We start from the raw sequence: 14892 nt of genomic DNA, 5'->3' as shown, positions 1-14892 counted from the left end.
AAAAGAGATCCTCGCTCACGCGACACTGCCCTACCCGATACTGCCCTATCAGTGGAGACGTGCGACACAAAGCCCAGCTTGCCAAGTGGAGTTCGTCGACCTGTTCTGGAGCTAGCGTTTGAGATTTGAACCATCTCGGAAGATTGTCGGAAAGCGTGGCGCCGCTGGCGTCGGCAAAGCGGGGAAAGTTGTCTACGTACCTCGGGGAAGAGGATTTGGCCCTCCCACATGACGAGGTTTGCGTCAACCTCGGGCCCGTCGATGTACCCTGCTATACCAGGTTCTCCTTCTCCTCACTCAGCATACGCACCGCCGCGCCTATGCTGGTGTCATCAATGACTCCTTTTCGACACCTTTGGAGTTCATGCCCTGACACAGCTTGACAACCAGCCGGCACTGGAGTGCTTGGAGAGTCTCGGCACAAACACGATTGTCGAGGGTCTTCTCTTTCCAAGGCGACAGCTTGAATAAAGGTTTCTTAAGCAAACTCGCACATCCTGGTTTATGGCCTCGGTCGGAGCGTCCAGCAGGTCGGCAAGCGCGGTGGCCACAAACCTCTCAACCAAGGGTGCCCCGGCGCAGCTCGAGCAAAGGGCTCTCTGGGTAGGTGACTGGGACAGGAATAAGTCGGCCCCAACTAGACTGCGAAATGATGCTGTCGACATGCTTGGAGTGCTGCATTCGAATTTGGAGAATGTCTCGCTTGGATACATATACTCGTCTCGTCTCGACAGCGACCTCTACCCGTCGACCAAAACCGGGCGACATAGCCATGCGTGGCACAATCGTTTTAGGGCCGTTCTAGAGATGTTGAGCGATTCATCAGGGTTCATAGCGAGAGACGGATTAAGCAGCAGGTTGATGCAGTGATAATAGACCAGAGCATGCCGTCGGCGCAGGCATTATCCTCACTAGGGATATAGTGGAATCTATCACAACTCTTTTTTGTTTTGTTTTTTGTTTTTCTTTTTTTTTTTTTCCCCTGCCTCTCCTATCACGACCACATCTCTAATGAATGGAAAACAACGAGTCGGTCCAAATTCTAACCCTATTCTCGCCATCCTCCCTCCAGGGTAGAGCACTAAACTCAATCATGGGCTCATCATGTGAATGACTGTATATGACTTTGGCTGATGGGAACTCCATCCGATGCCATTCAACTCATCCCCCGTTTCCGGTGACTAGCGCAAGATCCCTGCTGCCTTTTAGCGCCATTCCGTGATTTATCATCAATTTGCGTGCCTGTCTAGTAGCTTCCCCCGCGCATTGGTCCTTTGATTGCTCAGCAGCACCGTTTTGTGCTGCTCGCACGCCCGCATCTTATTACTTTCAAATGTGCCTCCGTTGTCCGTTGCTGACTTCGTCTTGTCTTGATTCTCATTGCACAGCTATTCGCTAGAACATTCGCAGTAGTCGACTCATCTTGGATACCTACGCCTTATCAGCTACTCTGAAATGCCATTCTCTTCCCAAAATGGCACGCTCTTCGAGCAAAACAGCCAGCAGTTTGACTTCAACATGGACTTTGAGCAAGTTTTCTTCTCCATCATCCCGTCTGCCCTCTTCGTGGTACCAGCATTGTGGAGAACCTTGTCCCTTGCTCGGAAGCCCACCATCGTCAAAACTTCCGTCTTTCGACTTGTCAAAGTGGTATGCAATTTTATAGCCTCCTTCCCTCTCGATGGCTTCAAGTACAGCAGATTGCTGATGTCGTTCTAGGGTATTATTACAGCGTACGCCCTTCTTCAAATTGCGCTCGTCATCCTGGCCGCCACAGGTCACTTTCAGGCCACGGCCATGTTCATAGCGACCTCGGTCCTCAAGCTACTAGCGGCAGTTGCCATGCTGCCTCTGAGCGTCGTTGAGCACACTCGAACTCCTCGGCCGTCCATGCTGCTGATGGGCTACTTAATCCTAACGCTTCTCCTCGACGTTTCCCAGTCCAGGACGCTCTACCTGTCATCCGCCGTGTATATGGAGCGCACCTATAGCAACCTCTTTACTGCCGCTGTGGCCGTCAAAGCTGTCGTACTGCTCCTAGAATCCCAGCAAAAGTCTAAATGGGTTCACTGGGACAAAAATAAGCATAGCCCAGAGGAAACAAGTGGCATCTTGTCCCTTGGTGTCTTCTTCTGGCTCAACCGCTTGTTCCTGACTGGATATAACAAGGTTCTCTCAATCAATGATTTGTACCCCCTAGACGGCGCCATGGACCCAACAAGACTCCACGAGAAATTTTCTCGACATCTGGATATGGCCAAGATAAAGGGCGACACGTTTGGTCTCACCAAGGTCCTTATGCGCACACTTATAGGACCTCTCCTCCTTCCTATTATCCCGCGTTTCGCCCTCCTCGGCTTTTCCTTTGCTCAGCCGCTTTTTATCGAGGGGCTCCTCGACTACCTCTCGCAGGATGAGCGTAACAATAACATTGGCTACGGCTTCATTGGCGCTAGCTTTTTTATCTACTCCGGAATTGTAATTAGCTGGGCTTTTCATCGGTAAAACTTCCTCGTGGTTAAATGAATTGTTTCAGGCGCCACTAACATATATAGCAGATATTATCACCATCGTATGCGCACTATGCTAAGATCCATCCTCGTCACTGAGACGTTCATCACGGCCACAAAAGCTCGCATCGGAACCGGTGACGACAGCGCTGCGCTCACCCTAATGAGCACCGATATCGAGCGAATTAGAATAGGCTTCCGACAACTACACGATATTTGGGCAAGTCTGATTCAAGTAGCCCTATGCGCGTGGATGTTATATCGTCGACTCGGCGTTGTCTTTGTCGCCCCTATCGGCGTGGTGGTTCTCTGCTTCTTTGGCCTCACTATTCTTATGAAGTTTATTGGAACGGCGCAGAGGAGATGGATGTCCCTAGTCCAAAAGCGCGTTGGTCTAACGGCTACTGTCATTGCTAACATGAAGAACTTGAAGATATCTGGGCTCTCATCGTCTATGAATATATTTCTGCAAAGTCTCCGCGTCGAGGAGCTTACGGCGGGAGTCCGATACCGTAAGATCTATATCGGGGCGGCTCTACTTGGCTTTATTCCGCTACTTATCAGCCCTGCCCTCACATTTGCCTTTGCGCAGAGTCAATTATACTCGTCAAAGGTGTTCACAAGTCTTTCTTTCCTAACCCTCATGACTCAGCCCCTATCGCAGATTTTTCAGACTATTCCCGAAGTCATCTCCGGCCTAGCTTGCATTGGCCGAATTCAGGCCTTTATGGAGTGCGAGAGTCGTGAAGACTTCCGTAAAGTGGAGGCCTCTTTCGGTTCCGAAAAGGACTCTGTGAATCGCAAGCCACCATCTGAATCCGAAGTGGTCATCAAAAATGGAAGTTTCGGCTGGAAACACAACAAATTTGTCCTACAAGATATCAATGTCAAGGTACCAAAGTCGTCACTTACCCTCATAGTCGGACCCATTGGCTCGGGCAAGTCTACACTTTGCAAGGCGGTACTCGGAGAGATTCCTTTTCATCAAGGTGAAATAACGCTGCGTACAAGGGCTTCGTACGTCGGATTTTGCGATCAAACTACGTTTGTATTAAATGGAACCATCAAGGACAATATTATAGGCTTCTCTTCGGTAAACGAGGACCGATATGCTGAGGTCGTTGAGGCAACAGCTCTCGCCTTTGACTTTAAAACCCTACCACAAGGAGATGAGACAAACGTGGGTTCCGACGGTATATCCCTATCTGGAGGCCAGAAGCAGCGAATTTCCCTAGCACGCGCCCTATACCTACAGGCCAACTTACTTATTCTCGACGACGTCTTTAGCGGCTTGGATGCGGACACCGAAGAACAAGTCTTCCGCAAAGTCTTTGCACCAGAAGGACTGTTGAAACGCCGTCAAGCCACCGTTCTGCTATGCACACACAGCGTTCGGCACCTACAGGCGGCAGACTACGTCATTGCCCTTGGAAACGGTAGCGTTAGTGAGCAAGGCACATTTGACGCACTGATGGCTGGTGATGGCTACGTCCACCGTCTGGGGTTGAAGGGCTTGTCCGAAAGCGAGACAACGTCTGAGGAATCGATCATCGAAAACAACGCACAAGAATCTTTGTCCCCGGTGGTCAAGCTAAAACGGGCCAAGCTTGCTGTTGCCCCCAATTTGGATACGTCCCGGCAAGTTGGAGATGGCACTGTCTACAAGCAGTACATGAAGAGCATGGGATGGCTGCTCGCAGGGTCTGCCGTTTTCTTTGCTTCGCTCTGGGGTTTCTTCTTAAATTTTTCCACCATCTGTAAGTACTACACCTTTGAACCCGAAATTTATTCCACGGGGGTTCTTGGAAGCTAACGGCGTACAGGGCTCACGTACTGGGTTGAGGACGCACAATCGCAACGCCCAAAGCACCATTCCGCTTACTGGGCCGGAATATACGCGCTGCTTCAAATCGGTGCCTTGATCTCGCTCTTCCTACTTGGCGCCTCCATTTGGATTGTCTCCACCAAACGCGCTGGCGCAAACCTACACATGGATATCTTGAATACGCTGGTCCGAGCACCACTCCGTTTCTTCACTGAAACTGACATTGGTGTCACAACAAACTTGTTTTCGCAAGATTTGAATCTCATTGATACGGAGCTGCCGGATGCTACGGTCAGCACGCTCTTTTCGGTAGGCCACCGCATGACGAACGATTCAGAAGACCTGAGTCCAGCAGCTAACATAGATAGATCACCCAAGTTGTCGGGCAAATGGCTGTTATGCTGACGGCCTCTCCCTATTTGGCCATCACCTTCCCCTTCCTCGCCGCCCTGTTGTACGTGCTACAAAAGTTTTACCTGCGCACTTCAAGGCAACTTCGATTGCTCGATCTGGAAGCCAAGAGCCCGCTATAGTAAGTGAATTGGAGAATATCGTCATGTCTCTTCACTGCCGTTACTGACACACGTTTAGCACGCACTTTCTTGACATTGTTAGAGGCATCACAACTTTGCGGGCATTCGGTAGGTACCAGTTACCCAACTTCCTGCTTGTCCGTTTGATTTACTGTCTCTAATTCAACGCACATAGGCTTTATCCGCGAAGATATCCAAAAGAATGCCTGTCTTCTCACCTCGAGCCAGCGACCTTCGTATCTCCTTCTCATGATACAGGAATGGCTGAATGTCGTACTCGATGTGGTAGTCATGCTGTTGGCAGTAGGGTTGACAACGTTTGCCGTGCGCTTCCATTCCAACTCTGCTCTCACTGGTGCTGCTCTATATAGTCTTTTGAGCTTTGGAGAGAACCTCGCTGGTATTGTTCTATTTTGGACTAAGCTTGAAAGCTCGCTTGGCGCGATTGCCAGACTCAAGACATTCAATGAGACGACCAAGCCTGAAGACACAGATGGAGAGGACATTGACGTACCCGAACAGTGGCCTCAACGCGGCGTGGTGGAATTAAAGGGCGTTTCGGCAAAATATGCGTAAGAATTACAAACCACGTACCATAACCTTGGAAGATGCACCACTAACTTTATTATTAGCGCCAAAGATCGGGAAACGAGCCTTGCTCTCCACGATATTCAGCTAACTATTGGCTCTGGAGAAAAGATTGCTATTTGTGGTCGCACTGGCAGCGGCAAATCCAGCCTCGTTGCTCTACTTCTCAAGCTCCTCGATCCAATATCCACCACAGCGGAGAACGTTACGATTGACGACCTGCCGCTTCATCGGCTGAACCGATCCGTGCTACGCCAACGTATCATTGCAGTGCCTCAAGAAGCCGTCTTCTTGCCCGATGGGTCTACGGTTCAGAACAACCTTGACATTGCCGAGGAGGCCACCCCCGAGGAGTGCAAGGCCGTTCTTGAATCCATCGGCTTATGGGACTTTGTCAAGGAACGAGCCGGCTTGGCCGCAAGGATGAACGCCTCGAGCTTTAGTGCTGGACAGCGGCAGCTGCTCTCGTTTGGCCGAGCCCTTCTCAGGCGCTCCGTTCGAGAGCGCAAGTTTGGGGCCACTGGACAGCTGGGCGGCATCCTAATTCTGGACGAAGTGAGCTCAAGCGTGGATCAAGCGACGGAACGCATCATGCAGGGCAATATTAGGACTGAGTTCAAGGACTACACGGTGATCATGGTTAGCCATCGATTGGATATGATTATGGACTTTGACAGGGTGGTGGTTATGGACACCGGCGAGATTGTGGAGGTGGGCAAGCCAGCCGTGTTGGCGCAACAGGCTGGAACTAGGTTTGGTGATCTGATAAGAGCAGGAAACAAGTAAATTGAATGGTGTTGGTGCAATATACAGATGAGGAGGTCGAAATAGGAATATGGCCAGGAACCTTGGTTTTTGTTATACTCTGGTGGTAAAATGCGCTGTATGGTTTTTGTCAGAGAAATACTATTTGCACACCTCTTTATACTACTTCAGAGTACAAGTGTAGGGGCAATACTGTCAACGAACGAACCGTTATAGTATATATAATATACGGTGGTCCGAGTGATCAGAGCACATCAGTTATAGTGAATGTGACTATGTATGTAGTCTAAGCTTATCAATATTTACTCCGAGGGCCTCTAAACGCTCCAATGAATCTGCTTAAAAAGGAAATCCGGTACAGGTACATGCGTAACGTGTCTGTGGCCAAATGTCGCATATAACAATAGCGGGAAGGTCAGTTGTGGATGCGCTGATGCTGGGGCTTTCAAGCCACCGTGACTACCATACATTTAAACGTGGAGCATGACGCATGTTAAGCATGTCTACTTAGGTACTTAGAATCGAAATCCCAATAGGATATAATGCTGATCCCCGCAGATTAAATTGTTTGGTTCTCAACGTCATCTGACGTCATTTTTTAATATAGGTACCAGTGGATAGCAAAGCAATAAAATCAAGGCCAGGCACGCTCAAAGTCGTGGATTACTTTTTGCTTCCAGCTCTTTTTTCGAATAAGAGCACCCAGTTCGCATTTGCACTGCAACACAGTCCAAACAGCGTCTTTCCTCGATATACCACCAGCCAAAGAACTACACAACTCATATCTACATACCCACCATGCCTTCAATGCACGAACGTATTCGCGAGGACCTCCTCAACAAAGAGCGTGCACTCTGGACAGCCCTCACATCCGCTGATCCAGCACCAGCCATCTGGAAACTCAGCAACCCCGAAGCCTGTTTTCTATTCCCTCAGATGAATATCATCACGCTTGAGGACGAGGATGCTTTCAAGAAAGCCGTCCGGCCACCCTTTCACCGATTTGACGCCTATCAGTTCGAGGAGGTACGAGTCATAATCGTCGACCTGATGGCTGGTGTGGTCACATACAAGGTGCGCGCTATGCGCGGGAAGAAAGAATACACTGCCTCGGGCTCGACAACTTGGAGTCAAGGTTCCGATGGCGAGTGGACGCTGGCTTGTCACCAGGAAACTTTGATGTGAGAGGATTATTTGTGTCGTTGTTTTTGTATACACCCGGTTTCTTCTATACCTTTTGCGATGCGGCCTAGGGGGAGGAAATGTGATCTTGAGCGGCGAACGTTTGTTTTAAGTGATATGATGCAATGTATCACGATTCAACGAATATTTTAATGCCATGATACATGATCAATTTTATTTGAAGTCCTAGGACTGTTTTCTGGTAGATAAATGGGGGTTTAAGTGTTGTAGTGGTCAACTAACTAGCATGATGATCTCTAGTGTAAATAGACTGCGATCTACACTCAAAACTGTCGATAGTTAGACTGTTCCTATTTTATTGGCAGTATTTCAAATTTATTGCGATCGATGTATATTGTATTGATGTTTTCCTCTGTGGCTGATGTATCCCATAGTTCAGCCGTGGCGCAATTTCTGAAGCACCGACTCACTAATGCAAGCCTCCTTCCTCTACCGACAGATTTTGACAAGCCAGGGGTAGCCGTCAATCATTAAGCCCGTCAGACAAGAAACGACCCATGACACTATGAGAGCCGCATCAAACAACAAGAACCATGGGGATTTCAATGGCGATCATTCACTTATTTCATTCAGAATCTTCCGAATGCAACAAAACAAGGCCTATCATGACCCGGTTCATAAATATTGATGTGACTACAGTGTAGTGATCCGATGAAAGAGGGAGAGAGTTGTCAATTCCTAAAGGGCAGAATGCCCAACTATCTAGTTATGGGGGTTGGTGCCTGCCGCACCGGGCTGATGGTCAGGTGACCACCATGTCCAACAAATATGTATCTGTGTGAATCATTCCAATTCTTCCGATCGTGCTGGAGCATCGACTGCGACTTGACGTCTAGCTCACCCAGCGCATAGGGACGGCGCTGCTATCTAGACCGCACTCGTCATGGCCCTGGCAAGTCCTCTGATAGGGTCCCATGAGTCATGCTGTTCGTGCGGGCGCGAAACGTGCCTGGCTATCATTTGGCCTTGCGGGCGCATGTCTGGCTCTTTGAAACTCACTATGACAATGTAAGTAGCGGCTAACAGTCCACAGATGACATTGCCAGCCAGGTGATTAGTGTCGGTGTAGTTTTCACTCTCTTCACCGGTCGCTTGGTACAGTCTGTTACCAGCACTGATCTACAGGCGGTAGGCTTCGGTACTCTGGCGGACAACGTTTCTGCCGATGAGTTGGGCAAAATGTCCGGCTTCATGAGTATTCCCATTGGCATAGGAACATCGGGCGGGCCACCTGCACAGCTGGCATTCTGTTAGATGTAGACGGGTATTATGTGGCGTGGTCGAGAGTGCTTTTCGGGTTGGATATGATCCTGCGATGCCTGATGCTAGAGCGGTCTAGACATACCAGTGAACATTTACGGAGCGGGATGGGCAGGATTCAGAGAAGGAAGAATTTTCGACACCATCGCCTGACGCAGATCCACAGGTAAACAGTCAGGCTGTATCGGAAAAAACGGGTATAAAATTCCATCTATGCCTATGTAGCAACTGTCCCTTCGTTAGTGATGTCGTTGGTTATTTCTGCTACACCATTCTAACCGCTAGCTTCGGCACGATCCTTCTGCATGTCCGCGATATGTTGTACATTGCATTGGAAGCCTCAGCCTCCCCGCTGGTTTGTTGTTTGCCGCTTTCCAGGGCCAGGGCCCCGCGGTATTCTGTCGGGTGGCTGAAGGATCAGGTGGGGACTCGATACCCGATCACGATCGCTTTTGCTGTTTTAGGATGTATCTTGAAGATGGTAACCGGTGTTCCTGGGGAGGAAGAAGTTCTCTAGGCCCGCCAAGAAAAGATTGGTTCGAGCGTATGGCATAGCTATCACGTGCATCGGGGTTGTGATATGCTTCCTCAACAAGGTCCACGGTGAGTTTCTTCTTTCCGACTGCCACGTTGGGTAATGGATCATACCGGATTTGCAGCCGTTGACGAAGACGTGATGGATCCCCTTCTTAGTCTCGTTAGGTGGGAGGAGATAATGCCGGAATATTAGGTCCGAATGGCGGTTCTTCGGAAGTAAAGTCTCTAGTATCAGTGGGACGCTGTGGATGTTTTGTTCGGCCGATTCTAATAGTCTCTCGAGTACTCCGTACGGAGTACTCCGTATGGTACGGAGAAAATCGGATATCACAGGATGAATTGCGTATTGGCTTCGTATCCCCTGTCTAACTTCTTCATGTCTCACGCTAACGGGCCCAGCGGGGATATGCGGACCATATTCCCTCACCGCATTCCATTTAAAATTGTCTTGTGCCCGAACGCGTCAGAGGCATCACACGCCTCTGATGGAGTTTCGAAGTGAGAACCAAAGAATGGGCCGTGTATAAGACTATTGCCCAAATTTCAGCAGTTCGTATCTCGGTTAGAGAAAAGTAAACAAAGAAAAAGACTAAAAAGACCGAAAAGGGAAAAACTCAAAATATCGACAGGCCAGATTTCCTAAGCTTAGCGCAACAAAAGGACCGAAAGAGGGCCGATATGCACAGAAGGTTAAATGGGGCCATTATGAAATTGAGGCATCATAACAAAGATAACCCCAGACTCGAAAGTCGAAAAAAAGTTGGACGTTGGGAAGTGGAACTGGGATGTGTAAATCTAAATAACTGGGGCGACTGGCCTTCCACCGGTCTTCTAGTCGTTCGCCAGGCCAATGAAGACGAGGTTAAGCGGAAGATACACTCCGCCTTTATGGGTCCTGTTTGTAATCCAAATACTGTAACATGGATTTCTGCACTCGGGCGACCGGAAATTGGTTTTTCCATGGAAAATCGCCGGGTTGTCCCCTACTTGGTAGGCTGCATCCCGGTGCAGAATTTTCATTACGGTATTCATTGAAAAAGTCCCGTATTTTATCTGCGGATGATCTGCCCTAAATACGGGATTTGTGTCTCCCGGACGTATCCTAAGGCTAAGACAAAAGGGACAAACGGTGCTGTCAATTATTTCTCCGTCCAGGCCCCTGCCGTTCTTAGCTTCCCCCGAGCTCCTTCCCATTTGATTCAAGACTCATATTTCCTTGGATTAAACATCCCACGGACCTTCTAGTATTCCCCCAGACTCAACGCCACTCGCCAATGCCTACCCAGAGTCACAAAACAGGCACAGTGAGATGTGAGGTATACACTCGGATTTCTGATAACCATGGTTGTGACGTGAAACCTTACCTCGGAATCCACGGATTGGCAAGCCGAAGGATCCGGGGCAAAATCTTTTGAGGCTTCTAGCCTGCCCGTTAGTTTTTTTTAGGTGCATAGTCTATACTCATTCTGGATGCGAAAGCCGGAATCGTCAGTTGAAAAAAATTCTGCGATATAAGCTCATGCCAAGAGAAATTCCCTCACGGTACTTCTCTCTCTGGGATCTTGACACACACACACACACCTCCCTACTCAATACAATGGAGCCAATTCGTCCCCCACAGAATATTGCCATTATCGGTGCTGGCATCGCTGGTATTGCCTGTGCATTAGCCATATCCCAGGAGCTTTCTCCTTTCGTACCGAACCTGAAAATCACTGTCTACGAACGGCATGGTATACTATCGACGTCCGGCGGTGCCATCAATTTGACCCCTGTTGCCCAACGACATCTCGCTGGGTTAGGCGTGCTAGATGAGTTGGACCGGATGGGGTCCGAGGGCGGTGCCGACGTCGATGCCATTGAGCTTTTCTCCATGCGTTCAGGCCGTGCGATCGGCTCCATCAAATTCACCGACAACCAAGGAAAGGGGTTCGGCGGATACAAGGGCCGAAGGGTCATGCGGATTGCTCTCTCCGTAGCCATGTTGACCGTGGTGGAGCGGGCTCCGAATGTGGAGATTGTATTCGGCAAGAAGGTGATCGATGGCGAGGAATTCGAGGATAGAGCCGTCGTACGATTCCAGGACGGCACCGAGGCGGTGGGGGATTTGATCATCGGCTGCGATGGCGTGCACTCGGCGGTCCGGACCCGGTTTGTGGACGTCGGCCGGTCTGCTGAGTACACGGGGCTGTCGTTCTTGCAAGCCACAATTGACTCGGATTCAATTTCATCGCCCGCTCACTTCCGCACATCATCGCTCAATATCTCGCGACATGGCTCAATGCTTGCCAGCTATTGTGACCGTGATTCCGAACAGATCTTCGTTGCTGCTATTGTTCAATTTAGTCGGGAAGCGCTCACCTGCTATCGACTGGAGCCCGGTCAGGATTGGGCCACTCAGAACAAAATCCGCTGCGCCCTCCGTGCGGAGATAAGAGACCGTTTTGGCAAGTGTGCCATTCCCTGTATCAAAGAAATTATCGAGAGCAAAGCGGACTGGATGCTTTATCCCGTATATCAAGTTCGCCCCGGAGGGCGTTGGTGCTTGAATCGAGTTATTTTGCTGGGCGACGCGGCACACGCGGTATGTCTTAATATAACCCCCCTGTTTGTTCTACTCTAATAAATTCTACAGATGCCCCCGCGTGATGAATCGGCTGCGTACGCACTGGATGATGCGATCTTGTTCTCACGAATTCTGTCAACCTATCGTTCCGAGCCTCTAACGGAGGTTTTTGACGCATACGAGAAACTTCGTCGCAATACAATCAACCATGCATTCAAAGAATCCCGTCGTATGTGGGCACGAAACCGCGACATGGGGTTCTTAGAGGGAAAAGTGAAAGAATGGATGATGTCTTTCCATCTCAGATCCAACGAAAGCTCACGTGAGGCCGCATGGGAGTTCGACGCAACTAAGATTGCCCTTCCCACACCAGCACCCAGTGAAGACATAGTTTCATTGAGTTCATTTTTGAGAGACCGGACTCTATGAAAGAAGAAAATACACCAAAAATTAGCATTTCACAGGACTGTGGCGGAGTTTGGGTTGGCCTGCATGGACGTGAGCGTGAATTATTAATGGATACCCGGCAATTAGCTTCCCAAATATTCAATAGTATACCTATTTCGATTTTTCTGCAGAACCTTTGTCTTTTATTTATGTCAATGCTACTTTTGGGTTATCCCCATGGCTGAAGTCACTTAGATACACTCAGCCTTGGGACGGAACAGGCTCTCCCTGGGTCCATCCCGATCTACGAACATAGTTTAAGTTGAAGTTTCTTTTTCAACTTCCTCATTTATTCGCCTTGCTTCACTTATAGAATTTGCAAACCAATACCGGACAGATGGTGTAAACATATATAGATCAGCCATCAGGTGGACTCCCTTGACACGTTTCCCTTATTTTCTGGATCTCACTATTTTGAATTCATTGAGAGCTATTTTGCTATAGAGGAAGATCTCGAATTGTAAAGTCCGGTAGACTATGACACCTACGGAATATTATCGCAAGCAAAGAAGGTAGATATTTCCAAGAGACTAAACTGCAACAAATACAAACAAAATAGACACAAATTGCGCTTCTCACACAGCGATTCCCTATTTGCTACATAATTTCTCTGACGTTCGCTTAGAAGGTAAGTGTCTGACCAGCAGTACCAACAACAGCAGCCTTGACCTTAGCCGAGCCAAGCAGGCTGTAGCTGTAGGGAACAGACTTCAGGGTTCCAACTGCGGCAGTGTTTTCTCCATCACCGAAGTCATTGTCATTGGCGACAGCATAGCCAGAGTCGGTAGAGTAGAGGGGCTTCTTGCTACCAACAAAGGTGTTTGACTCAACTAGAAGCTGAGCGCCATCGCGGGTGTTGATGCCGTCGGCGACGTCCAGGTAGTAGTTGTTGTAGATGTGGCCAGTGCCGAAACGGAAGGAAGGACCACGCGAGTTGAGGTTATACCAGTAGTTGTTATTCAGGGAGATACGCAGATGACCGGTGTCCTCGGCGCTGTTGCTGTCCGAGTGTCCGATCAGGGAGGCCTTCCAGTGGTCGTGGACGAAGGTGTTGGACACAGTGACGAAGTCGGCAGCGTGGGTCAGCTTGTTCATATTAGCAATCTGTGATTTTTTCCTGGTTCCACATATTGTGATTTGGACTTACATCAATAAGTCCGTCATAGTAGTCCTTATCGTGATCCAAGTCGGACGAGACGTCGCAGTGGTCAATCCACACATTGGTTGATTTTTCTAAGACCAGTCAGCCTTCCTCCATCTCCTAGATAAATAAATATCCCGCAGCATAATGTACTCACGGACACCAATAGCGTCGCCGTTAGCGGCAAGCACCTTCTTCACACCTAGGTTGCGGATGATCACGTTGCTCTCTTCTTTGACGAGACTATATTGGGTTAGTATCATCCCGAATCCATGTTAAGAATGACAACATACAGGCCAAAGCTGGTCAAGACAGCTGTCGAGTCCTTGCCAAGGATGCTAGTATTGCTTCCAACACGAACTTGCTTGGCTACCTGCGTGATGGGGCCGCTCACAACGACAACCTTGGCAGCATCGCCCGAAACTGCGGCTGTGAAGGCAGCATACGACGAGACAGTGGTAGTAGTGCCACCAGCACCACCCTTAGTGCCTCCGTTCTGGCTGGCATAGCCGGGAGCGACCTAACTCGGAGCGACGTTAGGGTGTTGATCACATGGTACCTGAACGAATCGTGCATTGACACTCACATCATTGACACTTGCGCGCTTTCCCAGATTGCTGGTTGCAGTAGGAGCTCCCAGTGCAAGGCTGGACAAGCAGCCGAGCAGAGAAACTGCCATCAAGTTGAAAGGGGCCATCATGAATAGAAAAAGAGATCTTAAGGAATGAATAGTGCGGACTGGGTCTCCAGTATGCTTTGCTGGAGTGAGTGAGTGTTGATATCAGAACATTGAGAGTATATAACGATGACCGAAGGGGTTTATATATGTACCACCCAATAGCTCTACAGGCTATAGGAGCTTCTGAAACAGGTCACATCCACCATCATCCTGATCGTTGAAGAATTTCCCGTGCTGGATAATCTATTCCAGTCCGGCCGAACCGAAGATTTACCGAGATGTATACGACGGCATTAATTCTCCGACGCGTGAAGTATCAGATTGATACTCCCGGGACCTCCTTTGTGAAAGCCAAGATCACATCATGTTTCCTCTGAGACACAAAGCTTGGCATAAGTTGATCGAAGTCCTAAATCTAGAACGGACTTGAACCGTTTGGGTCCAAGTCCGGACAGTCCGCACACCTTACTGAATGGAGCCCCTTTGAATGGAGAATAATCGTCAGCGATGAGCTGCTTGTTGATTTATTCGCTGTACCTCCTCACCGGAAGAATTCCACAAATGGTTTGAAACATCAGGAGTTCTTGCCAAGAGTTCCGGGGTTTCAACAGAAAATCCCGATCTTGGCATCAGAAGCGTCAAGGGGAAGTTATATTTTCATCAATCGACGAGTTTCGGGACATAAGCCTTATTTCTTGCATTGGAGTTCAGAGTTGACCAGGGGAAATTAGCTCTATAATTTTTTTTGGGGTGTTGGTGGAGGGTTCGACAATACGAGTAAATGGCGTGATCGCGTTGGTTAATGAAATCTTTGACAACCTCAACGTCCAGATCTTCA

The 14892-nt window shown here is 49.1% G+C and overlaps 6 protein-coding genes across 6 annotated transcripts; 4 read left to right on the top strand and 2 right to left on the bottom strand.

Moving 5' to 3' along the window:
* Positions 1–318: 318 nt before the first annotated feature.
* Positions 319–665, bottom strand: N7518_008138 (uncharacterized protein; the record flags this gene model as incomplete). The annotated part of the gene is made up of 2 exons (XM_057189065.1): positions 319–462; positions 489–665. The coding sequence occupies 2 exons, from the start codon at positions 663–665 to the stop codon at positions 319–321; spliced, it is 321 nt and encodes a 106-aa protein (XP_057040768.1).
* Positions 666–1455: 790 nt separating this feature from the next.
* Positions 1456–6242, top strand: N7518_008137 (uncharacterized protein; the record flags this gene model as incomplete). Its single annotated transcript, XM_057189064.1, has 8 exons — positions 1456–1650; positions 1720–2501; positions 2559–4267; positions 4334–4644; positions 4704–4867; positions 4927–4976; positions 5044–5440; positions 5501–6242. The coding sequence occupies 8 exons, from the start codon at positions 1456–1458 to the stop codon at positions 6240–6242; spliced, it is 4350 nt and encodes a 1449-aa protein (XP_057040767.1).
* A 777-nt stretch (positions 6243–7019) lies between these two features.
* On the top strand, positions 7020–7406 carry N7518_008136 (nuclear transport factor 2 family protein; the record flags this gene model as incomplete). Its single annotated transcript, XM_057189063.1, has 1 exon — positions 7020–7406. The coding sequence occupies one exon, from the start codon at positions 7020–7022 to the stop codon at positions 7404–7406; it is 387 nt and encodes a 128-aa protein (XP_057040766.1).
* A 939-nt stretch (positions 7407–8345) lies between these two features.
* On the top strand, positions 8346–8678 carry N7518_008135 (uncharacterized protein; the record flags this gene model as incomplete). Its single annotated transcript, XM_057189062.1, is given in 2 exon segments — positions 8346–8432; positions 8451–8678. 2 exon segments carry the CDS (start codon positions 8346–8348, stop codon positions 8676–8678), a joined length of 315 nt encoding a protein of 104 aa, XP_057040765.1.
* Positions 8679–10818: 2140 nt separating this feature from the next.
* On the top strand, positions 10819–12216 carry N7518_008134 (FAD-dependent oxidoreductase; the record flags this gene model as incomplete). The annotated part of the gene is made up of 2 exons (XM_057189061.1): positions 10819–11805; positions 11857–12216. The coding sequence occupies 2 exons, from the start codon at positions 10819–10821 to the stop codon at positions 12214–12216; spliced, it is 1347 nt and encodes a 448-aa protein (XP_057040764.1).
* A 639-nt stretch (positions 12217–12855) lies between these two features.
* Positions 12856–14072, bottom strand: N7518_008133 (pectate lyase family protein; the record flags this gene model as incomplete). The annotated part of the gene is made up of 5 exons (XM_057189060.1): positions 12856–13320; positions 13382–13467; positions 13533–13618; positions 13669–13895; positions 13962–14072. The coding sequence occupies 5 exons, from the start codon at positions 14070–14072 to the stop codon at positions 12856–12858; spliced, it is 975 nt and encodes a 324-aa protein (XP_057040763.1).
* Positions 14073–14892: the final 820 nt, after the last annotated feature.

This window comes from Penicillium psychrosexuale (assembly GCF_028828465.1).
Source record: "Penicillium psychrosexuale strain IBT 29551 chromosome Unknown utg000004l, whole genome shotgun sequence".
Taxonomy (NCBI): Eukaryota; Fungi; Ascomycota; class Eurotiomycetes; order Eurotiales; family Aspergillaceae; genus Penicillium; species Penicillium psychrosexuale.
The sequence above is the reverse complement of the archived record's forward strand: the minus strand, read 5'-3'. Positions and strand labels throughout refer to the sequence as shown.